The sequence below is a fragment of the Muntiacus reevesi genome, chromosome 18 (assembly GCF_963930625.1).
Source record: "Muntiacus reevesi chromosome 18, mMunRee1.1, whole genome shotgun sequence".
Lineage (NCBI taxonomy): Eukaryota > Metazoa > Chordata > Mammalia > Artiodactyla > Cervidae > Muntiacus > Muntiacus reevesi.
Window position 1 is genome coordinate 43332836 of NC_089266.1, and position 16716 is coordinate 43349551.

The 16716-nt window shown below is 55.3% G+C and overlaps 1 protein-coding gene across 4 annotated transcripts in view; it reads left to right on the plus strand.

Annotated features, from left to right (window-relative positions):
• The window catches only part of RAB11FIP4 (RAB11 family interacting protein 4), a 108688-nt gene that overhangs the window by 81239 nt on the left and 10733 nt on the right, over positions 1 to 16716 (plus strand). For all 4 annotated transcript variants that reach the window (XM_065910212.1, XM_065910215.1, XM_065910214.1 and 1 more), the window contains 7 exons: positions 9812 to 10038; positions 11902 to 12096; positions 12617 to 12751; positions 13073 to 13108; positions 14690 to 14789; positions 15052 to 15155; positions 16160 to 16300. In XM_065910212.1, the coding sequence (XP_065766284.1) occupies positions 9812 to 10038; positions 11902 to 12096; positions 12617 to 12751; positions 13073 to 13108; positions 14690 to 14789; positions 15052 to 15155; positions 16160 to 16300 (938 nt within the window). The remainder of the gene's footprint in view (positions 1 to 9811; positions 10039 to 11901; positions 12097 to 12616; positions 12752 to 13072; positions 13109 to 14689; positions 14790 to 15051; positions 15156 to 16159; positions 16301 to 16716) is intronic.

Sequence of the window (16716 nt, forward strand, 5' to 3'; positions counted from 1 at the left end):
GGCATTATCAAAACGAAGGGTATTTCTCTTTCATAACTAGATACAATTAACATATCTAGTGAAATCAAGCATCATTCCCTAATATCACCCAGCTTCTATTGATGGTTCATATTCCAGCTTCCTGTTTGTCCCCAAAAGAGCCTTTACATCTCGGTGGGGTTGCTTGCTTGCTTGTTCGAACCAGGATCTAATCAAAGGTAATGTTCAATGTTTATGTCTCTTGGTTAATCAAAAACAATAGTTCTCCCAGTGTGGCCTAACAGGAGATCCAGCATCTCCTGACAAGTGGTGAGAAATACACTTAAAAAAAATCTCTTTCAACCTATCAAAATGCACATTTTTAGACCTCACCCCAGACCGACTGAATCCAAAACTGATTCAGTTTGAGTTTCAACCATCCATCCCGCTCTCCACATGACTCTGGTGCACACTGAAGTTCGAGAACTACTGGTCTAGAAAAATCCCCCTCCCTCTTCTTATGACATTCTTTCTTGGAAAAGACCAGGCCAGTTGTCTTGTAGAAGATGCCACACTCTGACTATCTCCCTGTGGTGATGGGTAACTTTTTCCTCTGTTGGCTGCTTTCCCGTTTAGCAGAGGTTAGGTTTTAAGTCTTGATTAGAATTAAGTGTTTTGTAAAGACTGTGTGGTAGGTGATGCTGTGTCCTTCATGCTGCAGCACTTCTGGAGGCCAGTGTGTGGTTGTTCCTGGTTAGTGGTGCTAGGTTTGATCACTGCATTAAAAGGACGGTAGCCTGTTTTCTCCATAGTAGCGGTACTAGGGGTGCAGTGGGGATTTCAGTAATCTGTAGGGGGATTCTTTGATATTGTGCAGGTGTCCAGATCTTCATCAGCCTTTGGCCTAATGGTTTTATTCTACAGCTGTTGGGTGTAAAGTTCTGTTTGTGTCAGGTCAAACTTGTGTTCACATCTTCTGTCTCCCTTGTAATTCTCTTGTTTGCGTGCTCTATCATTTACTGAGAGAGGAGTTAAAATCTCCAGCTTGTTGTTCTAAGTTTTGCTTTGTGGCATTGTTTGTTTTGTCCAGCCCCACAACTTGTGGGGTCTTAATTCTCCCACCAGGGATGGAACCCTGGGCCCCGCAGTGAAAGCTCTGAGTCCTAACCGCTGGACCACCAGAGAATTCCAGTGGGCCTTGTGTATTTTGAAACAATGTTTTTGGATGCATAAATGCTTAGGAGTGTTACATCTTGTTAAATTGATTTGTATTTTTTTAATGTCCTGTATCTCTTGCCTTAAAGTGTATTTTGGTATTAATCTAGCCCCTTCAACTTTTGGTTGGTGTTCAGGTGGTATATCTTTTTTCTACTCATCTGTGCCCTTACATTTAAACTGTGTCTCATAAATGCCATGCAGTTGTTTTTTAATCTGATCTGACAATATTTGTCTTTTTAAAAAACTTTATTTTTGGCTGTGGTGGATCTTCATTGCTGCTTAGACTTTTCTCTAGTTGGGGAGAGCGGGGGCTACTCTCCAGTTGCAGTGTGCTGGCTTCTTGCAGCGACCTCTCGTTGCAGAACACAGGCTTAGTAAACGGGGCACACGGCCTTAGTTGCTCTGAGACGTGTGAGATCTTCCCGGACCGGGGATCGAACCCATGTCTCCTACATTGGCAGGCAGATTCTTCACTACTGAGCCACCAGGGAAGCCCCAATATTTGTCTTTCAATAGGATAGTTTGTTCCATGTTATTTAATAAATTACTGATATGGTTGAACTCTTTATATTTGGTTCTCTTTTCCTCCCATTTTCCTGAATCCTTTCAGGATGACTTAGGTGTTTCCCTATTCCATTTTCTTCTCTGTTAGATTTTTAGCAGCAACTTTTTCTTTTTCTTTTTTAACTGATACATTTTGACATGCTCAAATGTGTTCTTGGAATGAAGTGGGGACAGAGGGCTCAGAGTGTCTCCTGGGCAGGGAGATAGTGAGGGGCGTTTCCAGGGGGGCCCAGGGTCTGACCCCTCGCCCAAAAGAGCCAGATCTCACTGGCCCTTCCTGCAACCCAGACTTGAGTGCCTCTTATGCCCACGGATTGTCCCTCCACAGACACCCAGAGCCCAGGTGCCAGCTGATTGATTCAGTGAGCGCTGCACTCCGCCGTGAGCGCAGGCAGCCTCCTCTGCTCGTCAGCAGCCTCCTGGGAAGTCGTCCTGATCCGAGGGGTGGAGGGTGAACTTGGACCCAGGGGAGCTGGTTAGCAAATCTGAATGGACACAGACTGGTCTCCAGCTCTCAGGCCAGCTCAGCGAGGTCCCGCGGCCTTTGGGGCAGACAGGACACGCGGGTCAGCTGGACAAAACACACCTGGCCAGTGCCTAGGTGGTCACTGCCGGGATCTGCCTCAGACCCCTCTGCCCGCCACTAATCCTTAATGCCTCCAGTCCCTCTGCTCTGCCCTTCAGGGAATTCACCCACCTCTCGTCCTAGTTTGGCTGCCAGAGGGACCATTGGGCATCCTTCACTTCTAAAGTTTTCCTGGGAGCTGTGTCATGCCCCCAGCCCCTTCCGGTACACTCGGGGGACCCTACTTTATCAGCAGTGTGTGTTAGAAGGAGGGTGAAGAGATCGGGCCAAGACACAGCTTGAGAGTTGAAATCAAAACACTGAGTAAAAGGCAGTGTGGGCTTCCACATCGCTTCCATCGTGGTGGTGTGTGCAATCGTGGACCACCTCATCTGATCACCTTGGCTTTATGTAAGTGCGAGGTCTTGAGAAACATGCACATGGCTTTCTCTTCTGTTCGTTACCAGTCTGAGACTTCACAGCTGATGGGGGCCAGATCCAGGACTGAGCCAAGTCTGCCTGAGAGCCTGAGTCCCCACATCTGCAAAATGGTCTGATTTGATACCTCCCTCCAGAGGGTGATGTGAGAAGCAAACTTTCTTAGTGTTCTTCACTTGAGACTAATCATAAGCTCCTGAGGAAACCCAGTTATCCCTGTGGTCCTGCTCCCAGGAGGTGCGGATCCACTTTCTGGTGGAAGTAGTCTGGCAGGTGGGGCCTCCCATGTAGCTTAGTGGTAATGAATCTGCCTGCTATGCAGGAGACGCAGGTTTGATCCCTGGATCGGGAAGATGCCCTGGAGAAGGAAATGGCAAGCCACTCCAGTATTCTTGCTCGGAAAATCCCATAGACAGAAGACCCTGGTGGGCTACAGTCCATGGGGTCGCAAAGAATTGAACACAACTTAGTAACTAAAGAACAAGTGTGGCTGGCGGGGGCGTCTACTCTGAGATCCGCTCCCAGAGGCTCCTGGGTGGGAGGCCAGTTGAGGGTGGTCTTGAGCTGCCAGTGGCACCCTCCCTGAAGTGAGGGTTCAGGAGGGGACCCCGGAGCCCCTGGCTGGGAGGAGACAGTTTGAAAGATGCTTTGGCTGCCCCACTGCCCCCTCCCTGGGAGGGGGGTTAACTAGAGGGGACTCTGCTCTAACCCTGGGGCTGGAAACATGGAGTCTATCTATCTGCCTGATGTAGCCATCCCATCAGAGTGCATTGCACAGCTTGAGCTCCAGAGCCTTGGTCTCACAGTATGAGATTAGTCCCCAGGGCTGGCTGAGATGGGTGATAACCTGTGATAGTTCGGTAACCGGGAGCTCCCACTTTTGTCTTTGGCTCTGATGGGGACGAGTTGAGGCCTTGTATCTGTGTCAGGGTTGTTTTTGTTCAGAAGGCAGGGCTAAGGCACCAGCCTCTGTGTGGACACTTTAAATCCCCCTTATTCCCACCTTTGCCCCTTGGATGGCACCCAGGCAAGCCCCTACTAAATCAGAATCTCCCATCAGCCCCTGATGAGCGCCGACTGCCTGCAGAGCCAGGCCCGGCTTCAGGGCAGGAGTTGTGGCCACACACAGGGGTCGGGGACCACCTGCATCACTGCTGATGGTGGCTGCCAGCATCTCTGCATGATGAGAGCAGCTGAGCCACAGTGGCGAGTAGGGGACCCCCACCCAGGCGACCCCGTCCCTTCCCCGTGCACCTGGGGCGTTGACACCAACAAGTTAACTCCTTAACCTGAATTTTCTGCCACCTGCAGGAAGGACCCAGAGAGACCCTGACCCAGCCTGTCATGGTTCCTGGGTGGTTGGCCAGCTGGGAGGGTGAGGAGGGATTCGGTCCCCTGCCTGGCCCCCCAAGCCCGCTTCAGCCTCGCCCAGATAGCAAGCTGGCCTCTCCCCCACGCTGGGCTTGGTTTGTGTCCATCTCTCCCCCCCTACCCTCCCTGCAGGGGTTCCATGTGCCCACTGGTGCCTGGCAGCAGGGGAAGCTGGGATGTGCCCACCCAAGCTATTTTTACCCGGCCCTGTCCCCACAGAGCTGTTTCCTGGCTCTGTTACTGCCAGGGGAGCAGAGCCATTGCCAGAGCCAGGGGTAGACAGCCGGAGCCACGAGCCTCGCGGACTCCCTTGCCCAGGCAGCATCTCGTCCTGACACTTATTAAAGGGTGTGATTAGTGTGCGGAGAGATCTTCCAAGACAGTGGGCAGAAGATGACCTCGTGGGACAAAAGAGGCACCTATTTGGGGAGCAGTCTTTGTACTCGGGAAAATCTGGCTCCCAGAAGCTGGACCCAACCTGCATTCACCCTGTGTGCTGTCGGAGTCCAGAGGGGAAGCTTTGTGGGAACTGGAGTGGGGCCACTAGGCCTGCAGGCGCCCTGACTGCCTTCTCTCAATACAATGAAGACAATAATAGATTTTTTGAACACTTTCTGCTTAAAATGGACCTCCCTGGTGGCTCAGACGGTATAGAATCAGCCTACAAAGCAGGAGACCCGGGTTCGATCACTGAGTTGGGAAGATCCCCTGGAGAAGGGAATGGCAACCTGCTCTAATATTCTTGCCTGGAGAATCCAGGACAGAGGAGTCTGGTGGGCTGTGGTCCATAGGGTTGTAAAGAGTCAGGTGTGACTGAGCAACTAACACTATAGTTTCATCTCGGCTTAAAATAGGTACCAACTCATTTAATCAATCCTAAGTGTTAACCCCATTCCATGGATGGGTAGCCAGGGTTTGAACCGGTCGGTCTGCCTTCAGAGTTTGCTCCTAACGCCGCTCTGCCCCTCTGCTTTGCTGTATTTCTGGCCCCTGTGCGGTGCAAGGCTTTGTTCTAGATTCTTCACGGCAGTCTCGCCAGGCAGGTGTTTGCACCCCTGTCTATAGATGAAGCTCAGAGAGTGAGCATCTGGGTCACAGCCACCAGCAGCCACGCTGGGGTCAGCACTCAGGGCTCCCATGCTGGGCTGTTCCCGGCGATCCATCTGCACCTCGGTTTGGGTGCACTTGTCAGCCACCCACGCTGTGCGCTCTGTGATGCTGATTGTGGGGGTTCAGGTGAGAAGTCCTCATATTTATCCCTTTAGGGTCTTCCCCCTCCCTGGGGAATGTGGAAGTAGGGTCACCTGGAGGCTTTTAGCTGCCAGGAAAATGGGCTGGGATGCTAAGTTGCTTCAGTTGTATCCAACTCTTTACGACCCTATGGACAGTAGCCCACCAGGCCCCTCTCCGTGGAATTCTCAAGGCAAGAATACTGGAGTGGGTTGCCATTTCCTTCTCCAGAGGATCTTCCCAAGCCAGGAAGGGAACCCAAGTCTCCTGCATTGGCAGGTGGATTTTTTTACCACTGAGCCACCTAGGAAGCCCCTTGGGCTGGGATGGGGAGGGCCAAAGAAAGTCATCCATCTGGGCCCCGCCACACCCCCTCAGAGCATGGACAGTGGGGCGTTGTTGTCCTCTCCAAGGCTTGGAAGAGCCCCACTGATCCTGATGCTTGGCCTTGTCATCAGCCATTGATTTCAACTCACGCCAGCTTCCTACAAAGGAAGAGGTGATGTGGGGCCTGCTGGTGGGTGAAGGCTGCTCCTGAGATTGGGGTGGCAGGGCGCCATGGGCAGACTGTGTGCCTCTGGGCTCCCACTTCCAGCTGAGGCCAGCGGCCCGCCCCAGCGCAGGACGAGGGCGGGTGGAGCAGACGCTGGTGCTGCAGACCTTCCCTGCCAGAGCCGCTGGCTGGGACCTGTTTGCTCAGCCTTGGGCTCAGAACTCTCCAGAAACCCCAGTCCCTTGAGGACGGCGTACCTCCTGGCCTCTGGTCTGTCCTGGAGCCGGGGACCCATGGGCTATAGGGACAGCTCAGCTCCTGCAACACACAGACCCTAAGAAGGGGCAGAAATTGTGTTGAGTGGCTCATGTAATTGACTGAAAGCTGTACTAAGTGAAACACAGAATTGCTGTGAGCGTATCAGTTGTTCACCCTCATGATCACTTGTCTAACCGGGCGCCAAGGCCCCTCAGTATCAGGACAGCATCAGACCACACATTGTTAGCCTGGAAAAAGAGCAAAATTCAGACTTCAGAGTCCGTGTGTCTACTGAGCGAATGTCACTTTCACACCATTGTAAAGTCAAAAAACCATAGGTCGCAGCCTTGTCTAACTCAATGAAACCATGAGCCATGCCATGTAGGGCCACCCAAGACGGACTGGCCATGGTGGAGAGTTCTGACAAAATGTGGTCCACTGGAGAAGGGAATGGCAAACCACTTCAGTATTCTTGCCTTGAGAACCCCATGAACAGTATGAAAAGGCAAAAAGATAGGACACTGAAAGATGAACTCCCCAGGTCGTTAGGTGCCCAATATGCTACTTGAAATCAGTGGAGAAATAACTCCAGAAAGAATGCAGAGACAGAGCCAAAGCCAAAACAAACAAAAAAAAAACCCATAGGTCGAGCCATCATAAGTCAGGGACTGTCTGCCCTAGAAATGGTTTCGAAGTTACAATTAAAATTTCCACTTGCCTTGAGCAACAGTTGTGGGTTGAACGAAGAGATATTGCTATAGGGAGAGCAGCCATTTTCTAAAAGAAAAGGCTGGTGTGTTGAGAAGGTGTGCACGTGAGTGTGTAGTGAGGCTGCGGGGTTGAGGGTCCGGGACTTGGCGTGTCTGGAGCCAGGCTCCAGGTCTCAGCGGGGCCATCTGTGGCCCCGGGCGTTCCAACCCCTCCCACTCCCATCTCCCGTGTGTGTCGATGAACGAGAGGAATCTTCATCCTAACCCCCTTCTCTCCCCGGAGCTCTCCCAGGGCTGTTCAGAGACAAACGGTGTGTGTGTGTGTGAGACAAGACGCTTTGTCAAGGGTGAAGGGCTCAGCAGCTGTGGACCCTGCTCAATCAGAGAGTAAAACTATGGCCAGGAGGTGGGGGTCGAGTTGGGGAGGGGCCCCAGTGGGGGGTCTGACCCTTCTCCTGCCCCTGCCCTCCTGTGACTGAGACGGCCCACTCCAGGCCACTCTCTCCCCCCTGGGCAGGGCCTTGGGCCAGGTGCCAGGAGTGTGGGTTTGTCTCCATGGGACCTCAGGTGAACAGGGGCCGTTCGTCCCCACCTGCATCCCATGAGTTGGGTGTCGGGACAGAGTGCCTGGCTGAAACTCAGCCTCCAGCGAGGCAAACATGAGTTGGCCCTAGACCAAGCCAGATGCTTGCACACAGATGCTGATCTCCATGAGGCTGCCTGCCTGCCTTCTGGGAGCCGGCTGGGTGGCAGCCTCCTGGGGACCCCTGCTGACACGGTTCTAGGGGGAAGGCATGGACGTGGGTGACTCACAGTCTGACCCCAGCACTGCCACTGATGCCCACGTGGCCCCAGGCCAGACAGTGGTGGAAGGAGACCCGGCCTTCGGGGCCGTGAAGACGGGGAGAAACGCCCACTTGCAGAGTGGCCAGGCCCTGCTCTCGAGCCGCAGAGCAGGGACTGTGCTGCTGAGTCTGGGAGGGTGAAAACCTGCGGGTGGGTGAACAGAGCTCACACCTTACTCCTCTGTGAGTCCAGCTCTCCCCGGAAGACCCTCGCCAGGTGACCTTGCACCAACCCGGAGATGCCCTGCTGGGGGGGTTGGTAGGGGGTGGCATGTGGAAGTTGCAGCATTAGGCGGAGCCTCTGGCCTTCAGTTAGTGACATGCCCCTGGCCTGTGTGACTGTCATGGTCACCATGGGGTCTGCAAATCCAGGAAGTGTGGGTTGCATCAGTGATAGATGGAACCAAGTGAGCAGTGGTCAGAGGCAGGTGGGGGTCCTTTGCCCGCCAGTCGGGGGACTTCGAACAGGTTACTCTCTGAGCCTTGACTTCCTCGTTAGTAAAATGGGGATAGGAATCTGTGTCTCAAAGGGTCGTAAAGCCCAAATGAGATTATACGTTAACTCTCAACTTGGTCTCCAGAATTGATGGGTGGTCTGTGAATGTTGGGCTTTCTTTTCCTACGGGGACACAGCTTTGGGCTTGCAGACAAGAGCTTGCTTAGGACATAAGATCTGTTAGGTTGGGAGCCCTGTGGGGTTGGATTATGACATAGAGTCAGACACAGCTTAGCGACTAAACAACAACAAAGGTGGAAAGAGCCACGTGAACACTAGGGGTGAGTTTAATTACACAGCCCCTCGGCCTCCACAGTCAGGGGTGGCTGGCTGCCTGATGCTGGCTTTATTGGTCCATCTGGTGCTCAGCCCGAGTCACGGCACAGGCAGGAGCCAGGCTCATTAATCACCATCTATTCTTAGCCCTGGCACGTCTTGGTGGGGACAGACCCCCAGGAGGGCTGCCTACTCACCAGCGGACACAGCCACGCGGCTTGCTCACCACCTTCCTTGGATATTTCTGATCCTGTTCTTGTCTGAGATGCCCCGAGGCTTTTCACAGCCCGGTTACTGTTACCCTTCCTGTTGTCCTGGGGCTGGAGGAAGCACCTCTCACCGGGGCTCTGCCAACCCTAGCTGAGAAGCAGGCCGAAGAACCTGGGGGGTAGTTGACATCTCGGCTGGGAGCAGATGGAGGCATCCTTAGGGGCAAAGGATCCTTTGGGGTTCCTACATCCTTAGGGGCAAAGCAGCCTTGAAAAACGACTTGCAGAAAGCTGCCTCTCGGACTAGGGTAAATGCTGAATAAAACCAGGGCTCTTCTCAGACGGTTTTGGTGAAAGGTTTGGGCAGATCTTTATGGTGTGCTGGCGTTGTGCCGGGTAGTGTGTGAGGACTGTTGGAGAGACCTGGAGTTCTTGCTCCCCAGTGTGGCTATGGCTGGATAGCATCACTGATTCAATGGACATGCCCTTGGGTGAACTCCGGGAGATGGTGAGGGCCAGAGGCCTGGCGTGCTGCAGTCCATGGGGTCCCGAAGCGTCGGACACAACTTAGCGACTGAACGGCAGCAGCAGTAAGGTGGCCGTGGCAGGATCAGGGCAGACCTGTTGCCACGCGTTATCCATCAAGGGCCTGCTGGGACTCAGGGATTCCGCTGCATGCTTACACAGAGGCCAGAGCTGGAGTTAAGAGACAGTATCTGACATGCCCAGAATCAAGGTGTTGGGGTGCGGGGGGGGGGGGGGGGGGCCAACCCTCATGCTCTGCTGATGTCCCTGTAGCATGCTGTATCACACCCTGCTAGGTCATTGTCACTGGGGCTGTGCCCTTATAATCCCCAGGAAGCCATCTCCGAGTCTGACTTCCCGTCCAGACTTTGGGATGGAGACCCTGCCGAGCGGCCCAGGTGCTCTGGACGATGCAGCTGGCCTGACTGTGGCCCTTCTCCACGGACGGCGGTCCCAGAGGTTCCCACCCCTCACTGGGCTTGCTTAAGAGGCCCCCGAGACAAATCACGTGCCAGGGTCTCCTACCCGAGGTCTTGGGGTGTCTGGCTCCCTGGCACCACCTGCCAGTCCCCTCCTGGCGTCCCTGTGGTCTGAGCAGCAGTACTGAGCCCCAAGAGCCAGGCTCACTCACGCTGTCCCCTTCTGTCTTCCCCAGGGCTGCGAGGTGCCAGACCCCACCTTTGCTGATGGCGAGCTGCTGCCTACAGAGCCAGACTTCTTTCCCGAGGATGAGGACGAGGCCATGACGCTGGCCCCACCCGAGGGCCCTCAGGAGTCGGACATGGAGGGCCCCGTGGAGAGCACTCGGAGCCTGGAGGGGCCGGTCGGAATTCCCGCTGAGAAGGATGCGGGTCTAGGAGGCCTGTTCCTGCCGGAGGACAAGTGAGTTAAAACTTCCTGGAGCTTCAGGCATCAGGATAAGGTGATGAGCCTGGCCAGCCCAGAGATTTGGAGAAGGAAGCAAGGGCTTCCAATATCCATTGACCAAACAAAATTGTCGGCTTTTTGGAGAATCCCGGGGACGGGGAGCCTGGTGGGCTGCCGTCTATGGGGTCACACAGAGTCAGACACGACTGAAGCAACTTAGCGGCAGCAGCATCATTTGTACCTTTCAAGGAAAAGGCAATTTCATATGTTTCAGCCTAATGTATTTCCTCAGTTCAGGTGTTCTCAAACCCCAGTGGCTCTGGAAGTCACAGTCTTCAAGGGAGGAGGTACCTTTGGAGTTCATCCGTGTTGTGTCCTGGGAACGGTCCATCCTCTGTGCCTGTGACCACAGCCCATGGACAGCTGGTCATGGGGACCACAGACCCTTTGGCCTATTGGATAATCATTTGCTACCTGATCATTCCCGTTGTTTTCTGGGAGCAATCACCAGGAGGCAGCCAGCAGTGGGTGCCAAGAGTTTTAGTAAAATTTATACAAGAACAAAGTGAGGAATATGACTAATGCAACCCCAGGTGCTAAGGAACCTAAGGGCAGATAAATAAGTAAATAAATAAAATAGGGTGGGGGTACCAAAAGACTTGATCTTTGTCACTCTGTCATTAATACTGTGATGCCTGGATCACTGTTTCCCACTTTTGAGTGCGGAGTCTTAGAGGGTGGAGAGATCCTAGTTAATGAGCAACTACTGCCCAGTGACTCAAGGGAATATATATTTTGGTGATGTGTTAGTTGCACTTCTTTGTTCTTAGGTTGTAGAGCCGGTGCAGCCAGCCCCTGACGCTGCCCCCAGGCCACCCTGGGTCACCCGTGAGAGACCCAGGGCCTCTGACCCGTGATCTGTGGCGTCAGGCTTCTTTGGACAAGAAGGCCTCTCTATAAACATAGGATACTCATCCTGCCTAGTAGCTTGTTGTTTATTTTAAAACCTCATTCATTGTTGGAACATAAGCACTTAGACAGCTTGAAAAAGGGAGGAAAAGTGAGAATGAAGGGCAGATAACTCACTTGACTCATGATCCCACCCTCCATACCCCAAGCCCTGTTTCCATTTAAATATTTTCATTTCCTGCTTTTCCATCTTCTGTGTAGACCCATTGCATGCTCAGTCTTATGCCTAAAATTTTACATCTTTTGTTTCATTCTTAGTTTTAATTTGTGTGTGTGCGCTCAGTTGCTCAGTCATGTCTGACTCTTTCCCGCCTCATGGACTGTAACCATGCCAGGCTCCTCTGTCCATGGAATTTTCCAGGCAAGAATACTGGAGCAGGTTGCAGGTGGCTTCTTTACCACTTCGTACCACCTGGGAAAACTTAAAAAAAAAATTTTTTTAAGTTTAGCTTTTAGTTTCCATTTTAAAAATTTTTTTAAATTAAAAAAAGCTTTTGAGTTTTAATTTTTTCACTTTATTGCCAATTTTTTTTTTTTTTTTTTTTTTTTTTTACAAACCTTTCCACAACAGTTTGAGAGTCCACAGTTTATGTGATCATTTCATTTACTGATACAGGCTGTCATTTAATAGCTATTTCAGTGTCGCTTCAGTAAACCTTGAAGTTGTAAGCAGTGTCTTGCTGCCCTGTGGAAACATCGATTTGGACATCTCTGGAGCAGAAACCCTTTCTGTGATGAGATGTTGCCCTTAGGATACGATCCCCAGAGTGTACTTAACCAGGGCAGGAAGGACAGGCTTCACCAGGGTCCTGGTGTCCTGCCACCCACGGACCCCCAAGGTCTGGCCTTTTTGTCCCCCACGGGCTGCGGCGCGCCCTGGTTCGCAGCTGGCCCCTGTCCTACACGCAGGTCCCTGGGCCACCCGCCATCCATGACCACATCGGACCTCTCCACGCACTCCACCACCTCGCTCATCAGCAACGAGGAGCAGTTTGAGGACTACGGGGAGGCAGATGACGTGGACTGTGCCCCCAGCAGCCCCTGCCCGGACGACGAGACCAGGACCAACGTCTACTCAGACCTGGGGTCCTCAGTGTCCTCCAGGTGACCCCTCGGTCTACAGCGGCCTTTGGGATCCAGGGAAAGTGGCAGAAGCAATCCTGCCTCATCCCGGAGGGGGGAGGTTCGGCAGGCAGAGTCGTGAACTAACCGGGCTCTGCTCCTGTAGATGGGCGGGAACTGCCTTTGAAGCCTGATTGGGGCTGGGGGTTGGGGGTCTGGAATTCCTCCTTCCTTCTACCCTGGGGAAGAAGCCAAATTAACCAGCCTGGAGGGCCACAGACGCCAAGTGGCATGTTGATACCTTCCCACGCAGCTGAGTCATTGCTTACTCTAACGTTAACTGTCAGTTTCCTCCTCTGTGAAATGGGTACAGCTCTTTGGCTTCCTGTCTTTGAGAGCACTGGAGGAGGGAGCTCTGTTGTTCTAGTTCCACTCCCCACCCCCAAACACACACAAGGCTCGCAGGTTTCAGAGAATCTAGTGATAATCTTGGTGGGATGGGGCAGGGTACCAAACTGGACAGCGGTTCCAAAGGTGAACCTCTTTCCTTCTTATGACCCAGCGCGGGGCAGACGCCTCGAAAGATGCGGCATGCATACAACAGCGAACTGCTGGATGTTTACTGCTCTCAGTGCTGCAAGAAAATCAACCTGCTTAACGACCTGGAAGCCCGGCTGAAAAACCTGAAGGCCAATAGGTGAGGCCCCAGAGACCTGTGTAGGGGCGGGTGGATGGGGTGGGAACCCAGGGAAGAAGCATCAGGGCAGGGGCCCCCACTGTCCCCTGGTTGGTGATCGGGGGCCCCCACTCTCTCCTGGTCAGTGACTGGAGGCCCCATTCTCTCCTGGCCGGTGATCAGGGGCAGTTCCTGAGGGCCAAGCTGATGCATAAATTCCCTTCAGTGGGCAGAAAAAAGCCTCGCCTGCGTTTGCGTGTCCTATAGCCAGGGCAGAGGAAGCAGTGGGCTGGAGGCCTCTCTGTTCAATGACCTTTTCTCTCTCCCTGTCTCTCTGTGTAGCCCCAATCGAAAGATCTCCAGCACAGCCTTCGGACGGTAAGGCCCCCTGGATGGTCTGGCCTGTTTGCCCCCCAAGGGTGTGTATGTGTGTGTTAGTCACTGAGTCGTGTCTGACTCTTGTGACCCCGTGGACTGTAGCCCATCAGGCTCCTCTGTCCGTGGGATTCTCCAGGCAAGAATATTGGAATGGGTTGCCACACCCTCTTCCAGGGCATCTTCCCGGCCCAGGAGTTGAACCCGTGTCTCCTGCGTTTCAGACAGATTCTTTACCATCTGAGCAGGGTAGCTCGGGTTGAATGCTGTCCTCTTGAGCTACATTCTTGCTGCCAGGGTGGCCAACTCTGTGCCAGGAACCCAGACACAGCCCTGCGTGTGGCTGGATGCACAGAAGGGACGAGGCGTCCCAGGGCAACGCAGGCAGTGGAAGACCCTCTTCCAGGAAAGAAGGGTGGGCTCCTCCCCGGCCTATCTGGTGCCCCTCCTGACAGGGCTCAACCTCTCCAAACCCTCAGTCGCCCTTGCCTCTGGCAGGCACCTCCCAAGGGTGCCCGGAGAGACACAGTCCGCCCCACGCTGCCATGTGCTTCTCTGTGCTCTGGAGCAGGTGACTCTACCAGCAGAGGCCCTGGGCTTCCCGCTGGCAGAGATGGGGCGTGAGGGTCTCCCCTGGAGCTCCTGGGTCCACCGGGTCCCACACCGGCTCTCCTACGGACTCGCCCAGGTCCACACCCGGGGCCCTGGGAGCTGCAGCGAGGGTCTAGGCACTGGGGTGGGGCAGCCTCTTGGCTGAGACCCTGGCTGCTGCTTGGCATGGAGTGGGAGTCGGGGCTGCTGGGGAGCGGCAGGGGTTTTTGCCTCAGGTAAGGGTCACCTGGACAGCAGTGGCCCCTTTCCAATCCCACCCACTGACCCATGGTCCTGGGTGGGTCTCCTTCCCCCTACCCACGCCTGGGTCCCCAGTGACATACCAGGAGCCAGCTTGGTTGAGGGGGCTGCGTGGTCTCAGGGGGCCCAGGCCCTCTGCCCAGATTGTGGTGCCCGGCCGCCTCGTTGGGGTGGTTTCCAGGTGGAAGGGGCTCAGGGGGTGGGGATGGGGGAGGGTGCCTCCACTGGCTGGGGTCCCACGTCACCTCTTAGCTGGACCCCCGGTGAGCACAGGCAGCAGGAGGAAAGTCCGTGATGGACTGACCATGTCTGCCGGGGCTCAGGAGGGCCATCGCAGCCTGTCTGCTGTCCCCTGAGCAGCCTCCTCAGAGGGGGTTCCTGGTACTCTCCCAGCGGTCTGGGTTGCTCCTCCAGCCCATAGACTGAGTCTGAACCCCAGTCTCCCCAAAGCCCCTGCAGCCAGACAGGCCTCCCCCTCCCCACCAGGCAGCTCACGCATAGACATGCATCCCCCCCACCCCCCACCCCCAGGCAACTGATGCACAGACTTGCATCCCCCCCACCCCCAAGCAGCTGATGCACAGACATGCATCCCCCCCACCCCCCACCCTCAGACAGCCTATGCACAGACATGCATCCCCCCCACCCCCAGGCAGCTGATGCACAGACATGCATCCCCCCCACCCCCAGGCAGCTGATGCAGACATGCATCCCCCCCTCCCCCACCCTCAGGCAGCTCATGCATAGCAGCAACTTCAGCAGCAGCAACGGCAGCACCGAGGACCTGTTCCGGGACAGCATCGACTCCTGTGACAACGACATCACGGAGAAGGTGCGCCAGGGTGGGCGTGGGCAGACGGGACTCACCACACGTGCCCCCTGGGATGGGGTTGGGGTGCTCCGAGCTACTGCCTGGGGATGTGGGAGACCCAGGAGTTGGGGGTAGGCAGCCCCGATCACCTGGACACATGCGCCCCACCCCAACATGACTCCTCCTCACACACCATCAGTGGGGGTCCTGGCCTCAGTCCCACCATCGTTAGGTTCTCTGTCCCATGGACTCAAAGGTTTTCTCCACCACCGCACTATGGTAGGTGAGCTTCCTGGAAAAAAAGGTGACAGAGCTGGAGAATGACAGCCTGACCAACGGGGACCTGAAGAGCAAGCTGAAGCAGGAAAACACACAGCTGGTGCACAGGTCAGGCCCGGCCTCGGCTGCGACGGCCCCAGGGGAAGTCGGGGCGAGGGTGACCTGCAGTCCTTCTAGCTCGGAGGGCCTGTGACATCTCAGCGCCTTGCTGTGGGCCCTGCCTGTGTTGGGTGCCCAGGAGGACAGGTCTTTGGGGGACAGGGAGACAGGCAGAGCTTGACGTCGGCCCTCCAGGTTGGCAGCCCCAGCTCAGGTCAAAGGTGGAAGTTGGGACCCATTTCCTGTCTCTGTCCTGCAACGATGAGAGCCTGGGTCCATTCTGTGGGACGAGCTTTAGAGGGAGAGGCTGGTGGGAGCCAGGGGCTGCCGCCTGTGGGAGGGGTTCAGGCATTGCTGCGCCCTCCACCCAACAGAGGCCCACTGAACACGACTTGATGAGGTGGTGCGTATAGAGTGTAATCCTCCTGAAACTTGGTAAACTGATTCCCACCCAGGGTCTGGTCCTCAACTTTGAAGGGCTCAAAGATGGGTCCTCTTGTGCAGCCCGGAGGGTCAGCCTCACGGAGGGTCATGTCCCAAAGTGGTACACCATCCAGGCCACCCGTCACAGGGTTAGAAGGTCCACAGTGGTGCCAGGCCTTCCCCGGCTCTGGCATGCTCTCCACCAGCCAGTATGTGCCCATGTTTGCAGTCAAGGTGCCCGGTGAGCTGAACTGTTGATCAGAGGCATCCCAGGCCAGAAGGGAGGGAGCGAAAAGAGGAGGCGAGGCTTGAGGGCTGTTGGATCCTGCTACGGTGAGGCCGGCCGTCTCCGTGCCGCCCTGGGAGACCCGTTTCTCCCCTCTGGACCCCTCGGTGGCATGTGTGGCTGGCCCGCCTCTCCTTAGCTGCCACGGGGTCCCCTGTTCATCCCTCAGTAGAGCTGCCTGCCCACAGTCAGGGTGTTGGTGACGTGGGGTCCGGGGCTCCCCTTGGTCGCTGCCTAAGTTGAGGGGAGGAGGGTGAGGCCACGGGATCTGGCCCTGCACTGGGGCCCACACGCCTCTCTGCAGGGTGCACGAGCTGGAGGAGATGGTGAAGGATCAGGAGACCACGGCCGAGCAGGCCCTGGAGGAGGAGGCGAGGCGCCACCGCGAGGCCTACAGCAAGCTGGAGCGCGAGCGCGGCACGGAGATCGAGCTGCTCACCACCAGGTGGGTCCCTCTGATGACCCCTCACACCCGGGTCTCGCCCCTGTGGGCAGACGCGGCCCCATTATTTAGGCCCCCGGGGAGGCCTCCGGTCCTAACTGTTCTTTTGATACCTGAACGCCTGGGCGTGTTCTCTAGGAAGCAGTAAAAGAATGTTCAAGGTAACATTTTTCATTGTAGGTCCAGCTGGAAGTGATGCTTTATCTATCAATTAGAAACTAGGCTAAGGAAATACACACACAGAGGTCTTGGGCTGGGTCTGCTGTCCAGGCTTGGAGCGCCCCCTGCCGTCGGGTCCTCCCCGCCCCTGAACACTAGGGCGCCCTGACCCAGGGACCCGGGGGCAGAGGCTGCACAGGGCCGACCCTGGGCCTCGGCCACGGCTGTTTGCAGCGGAGGCAGGCAGGGGAGGACGACCC